Source organism: Gracilinanus agilis, chromosome 2 (genome assembly GCF_016433145.1).
Source record: "Gracilinanus agilis isolate LMUSP501 chromosome 2, AgileGrace, whole genome shotgun sequence".
In the NCBI taxonomy this organism is placed as follows: domain Eukaryota; kingdom Metazoa; phylum Chordata; class Mammalia; order Didelphimorphia; family Didelphidae; genus Gracilinanus; species Gracilinanus agilis.
The window spans coordinates 6,124,156-6,128,742 of record NC_058131.1 but is presented as its reverse complement, the minus strand read 5'-3'; the positions used below and the strand labels follow the sequence as shown (position 1 = coordinate 6,128,742).

Sequence of the window (4,587 nt, the reverse complement as noted above, 5' to 3'; positions counted from 1 at the left end):
CCCCCGCGGCGAAGCGAGCTGAGCCGAGCCCTGCCTGCGGAGCCAGCCAGCCTGCCCGGCAGACAGCGAGCGAGCGCGCGCAGCGCCGGGTGCGGAGCATCCCCGCGGAGCGCCCAGCGCAGAGCGCGGCCAGCACCCTCAGCAGCCGCCCGCCCGCCTCCCCCATGGGGCCAAGGAGACTTTGAAGGAGTTTGGGGCTCGCTTCGGGAGCAGGGAAGCCACCGGTACGAGGCCACGCGGCGTTCCTTCCTCCGCGGCCAGTCTCCGGGTGCCGTATTTCCGCGGGGTGCCTGCTGCGCTGGCGAGGTTGGCGTCTCCCAGCCCAGCCTCCTCCCGCCTTTGTGCGGCTGCTCCTCCTCCCCCTTCTTCCCCGCTCCCCCGCCAGCGTCCCCTGGGGCTGGAGAGACGATGAGGGGGCGATCCCAAACCAGCCTAGTCCCATCGCTTGACAGCGCCCCGGGGACAGGTGGGGGGCGGGGGAGCGCAGCTGTCTGGAGTGCATCTGGAGACCCAGGGCCGAGGACGTTCCAATCCCGCCTCTGCCACCTACTGGCTGTGTGACCTTGGGGTGGTCATTTACACTGACTAGACCTCAGTTTCCCCCCCCCCCCCCTTTAAAATGAGGGGAATGAGAGGATGCCTCAGATCCCCAGCAGCTCTAAAGGCTTTGATTCCCCCATTTCCACTGGCCGTTTCTAGTTTATTAACGGAGAGAAGGCTACGTGTATCCGTATCTGTGCCTGTGTGGACTCTCGGATATTTTCGAGAGCTCGCCCTGAAACACTAAAATTTGCTGTGTTGGAGAAATAGGCGAGAGAAGTAGGAGGGAGCGTATGTGTGTGTGTGTGCGCGCGCGTACGTGCGTGTGTGTGTGTGTGTGTGTGTGTGTGTGTGTGTGTATGTGTATGTGACACAGGGATTCGGCAGGACTCCCGAGCATTGCGCGCTGCTGCGCAGAGAGGCGCAGGGGATCCCCGGCGTCACTGTCTTCTCTCCAGGGTCTTCTTCCCTGGGCCCCCCTGCCCTTTCTACCAGTCCCTGGACTCCTCCCTCCTAAAGGCCGGCCTCCTTCCAACCTCGGCTAGCTTCTAGCTCCCCCACCCCCCACCCTCAATCCCCCTGCAGCCTGGGCAAATTGGCGAGCTGCGCCCACGAGCCCTCAGCCTGCCTTGGGTGCTGGGCACGTCCTAGGGTGGGGGACGCGGACGCCAGGCTGGACGGAATGGGGATCCCGCTTCGGGGTCTCGGCTCCTCCGGCCAGCCTAGCTCCCTATAGCACCGACCCTGACAGGGCTGACGGAGGTGGGCGAGGAAGGAGAACTCTAGTCCGGCGGAGGCTGGGAGAAGGCGTTTCCCGAAAGTGTGAGGCTTGTCCGGGTTGGATCTCAGGGAGGGGAGGGCGAAACAGCCGCAGGCCCGAGCCCTGGGCGGATGCGTTCCCCGGACAGCTCTAGGTAAACTTGTCCTCCGCAGGTCCCACAGAAAGGGAGGCATTTGTTCCCCTTCTCCCCCGCGGAAGGGCTGGCGGGCGGGCGAGAGTTCTTGTCGTGTGGGTTTCCGGTGGGCGACCGAAGCCTGTTCTCACTGCTTCTTCTCTTGCCTCCTCCTTGCTGTCTCTTTCTTCCCTGGATCCCGCCTGGCTTCTCCGTGGCGCGCGCCCAGCTCCCCGGCATCGGCCTGTCCTTGATGGGAAACCAACTGGACCGGATCACGCACCTGAGCTACAGCGAGCTGCCCACCGGGGACCCGTCGGGCATCGAGCAGGACGAGCTGCGGGTCGGGGTAGCCTACTTCTTCTCCGATGAGGAGGAGGACGTAGACGAGCGAGGGCAGCCGGACAAGTACGGCGTCAAGGGCCCCCCAGGCAGCGGCTGCAGCGGCGGGGGCAGCGGGGGCGACGGCGACGGCGACGGCGGGGGCAGCCCGGGCCCTGGGACGCCCACCCATCACCCGCACCACCTGGTGCACCAGCTGGTGCTCCACGAAGCTCAGTGCTCCGCCTTCCGCGGGCCCGAATGTATCTTCTCCAAGGGAGGCGGCGGCGCCGGCGGGGGCGCAGGGGACCTGGGCGTCTACGCCGTGAGCGCCCTGCCTGCCCTTTGCCAGCCGGGAGACCTGGTGGAGTTGCTGTGGCTGAGGCCGCCCGCCGCCGCCGCCGCCGGGGAGCTCCCGGGATCTGCCCCGCCGCCACCGCCGCCACCACACTGGGCCGTTTACGTGGGCGGCGGCCAGGTTATCCACCTGCACCGGGGCGAGATCCGCCAGGACAGCTTGTACGAGGCGGGCGCTGCCAACGTGGGCCGGGTGGTGAGTAACTGGTACCGCTACCGGCCCCTGGTGGCCGAGCTGGTGGTGCAGAACGCCTGCGGCCATCTGGGCCTCAAGAGCCCCGATGTATGCTGGACCAACTCAGAGAGCTTCGCTGCCTGGTGCCGCTTCGGCAAGCGCGAGTTCAAGGCCGGCGGCGAGCTGCCCGCGGGCAGCCAGCCCCCTCAGCTGCAGTACTATCTCAAGGTGCACCTGGGGGACGGCAAGGTGCACACGGCCAGGTTCCACAGCCTGGAGGACCTCATCCGAGAGAAGCGGCGCCTGGACGCCGGCGGCACGCTCAGGGTCATCCAGGAGCTGGCAGCTTTGGTCGACGCTAAGGAGTAGCTTGGGAAACCGCCGCCCCTGCTGCCTTGCCCGTCCCTCTGTCCTTGCCCTCCCTACCCTCCCTGCCCTCCTTTTCCCTTCCAGCTCCAACTCCGTGGCAAACTCCTCTACGGGACTCGACTGCACCCCTCCCCAACCCGGACGGCCCCTCACATTGCTGGGCACGGGCAGCAGTGGGGTCTAAGGCTCCTCAGACATTTAGAGCCTTGGGGGAAATCGCTAAAGTAGAAGGAGCCCGCTGGGGGAGAAGGGAGAAGAGCTGGGGGTCTCCCTCCCACTTGCCCCCGAAACCAGCAGTCCTGGCCTTAGGGAGGGGGACCCTCTCCCAAACGCAGGGACCAATAGCATGTGGGGAGGGCAAGAAGGCAGGCCTCCAGGCGCCTGCCCTTTGCAGTGGCAGGGACAAGGATGAAAAGTTACTTGATAAACTGGCCAGTGCTGGTTCCCACTTTGCGAGTGGGCACTGAGCTCCCGTGGCCTCAGGAACTGCATTTCCCTCAGAACCTTCGCGGAGGGTAGTGGGGGGCAGGGGGGATGCGAGGAGGCAGAAGAACTTCAGAGAGCCAGTCCTTCCTGTGCATCCAGGCGTTCTGGGCCCCGAGGTTTTCTTTACAAAAGAAAGAAATGCTCCCACTCTTCCTGAGCTCCTAGGAATAATTCACAGTCTGAGGGCCTCGGTAAAGAGCAGGCCTGCTTATTCCAATTCTGCCCTAGCCCTGGGGCCTCAGACCTCGCTGGCTTCTCAGCCTGCTGTTCCTGCAGACTGCAGTCCACCCCCAGAATTCCTGGGGGCTTAGGTAGTGTAGGGGTGCTCACCTGGTGGCTGTGAACTGAGGGGGCTGCTCCAGCTCCCTTCCCCCTAGAGCCTGGGCACAGGCGGCCAGGTAGGCAAGATCCAGTCCCCTCCCTGCCCCCGGGAAAGGCAGAGGGTGACCCCTCCTGGCAAAGCTTGTAAGAGCAGATCTATCCCCTCCCTCCTGGTTCTGTTTCCAACCCTGCCCATCTGGATGGAAGGAGGGAGGGGGAGGGAGGGAGAGATTGCCCCGGGCGCAGTCGGGAAACCCGCAGCTTCTCCCCGGGCACCTGGGTTGGACTTTGCTAAAACACCTGAGTCACCGGGACAACGGGCAAAGTGGAGAGGAGAAAAGGAAAGACGCCGCAAGAACAATTTGCCAATTATGTCAACAGTCCATGGCGTGGATGGTTTCTTGAAGCATTTTAGCGGACCTGCTAATAAAATTTCAAATTGAAATTTGTATTTTCATGGCTTTACTCCATGATGGTTTAACTAACCAGGGGCCAGAAAGAGAGCGTTTGGAGCTAAGAGATTAGCTCGCCTCGCCTTTCACTCCATTTTTTTCCTCCACTCTTCAGAGATTGTTTTTTGAATACTGTTGTTTTCTTTTTGGCTTCTGTCAGCAGCCCCAGGGCAGGGCAGGGGAGGGCTCGGAGCGGAGGGCGGATTGGGTCGTGTCTCCTTCCCTTCCCGGCCCCTCTTTTTTAAGTCAGCTCATGGGAAATGTCGGGTAGGTTTCCCTTTCCTTTGGCTGTTTTCCGTTGGTCAGCCCATTCCTGGGATGGCTTGTTTTCACTTTCTAATCTTCCCCTTCTCCCTGGCCTCCCCCTCCTCGCCAGGCATTCCGAGGGGGCCGCTCTTTCTTGCAGCCAGCATCACTGCCCTCTCCCCGAGAGACAGAAGGGAGAACGGCAAGTGGGCTGGGGCCAGGTCTCGTTCCAGGAATCCAGGTGGGGTGTGGGCTTGCGGCTCCCCCCCAGTGTCCCTGCACTACCAGTCTGACTGGCTCTGACTCACACTGTACAAGAAACGCCCCCAGCATCTCCTGCCCTCACCAAAGAATCTGTCACCAAAATAGAACTGGGGTGTGTTGGACCCATTGTGTCGGGCGGTGACAAATCCCTTTGACAGCTTTG

The 4,587-nt window shown here is 62.9% G+C and overlaps 1 protein-coding gene across 1 annotated transcript; it reads left to right on the top strand.

Moving 5' to 3' along the window:
- Positions 1-1,686: 1,686 nt before the first annotated feature.
- Positions 1,687-2,732, top strand: LRATD1 (LRAT domain containing 1). Its single transcript, XM_044660368.1, has one exon. It carries the CDS (start codon positions 1,687-1,689, stop codon positions 2,653-2,655), a length of 969 nt encoding a protein of 322 aa, XP_044516303.1. The 3' UTR covers positions 2,656-2,732.
- The last annotated feature ends 1,855 nt before the right edge of the window (positions 2,733-4,587 follow it).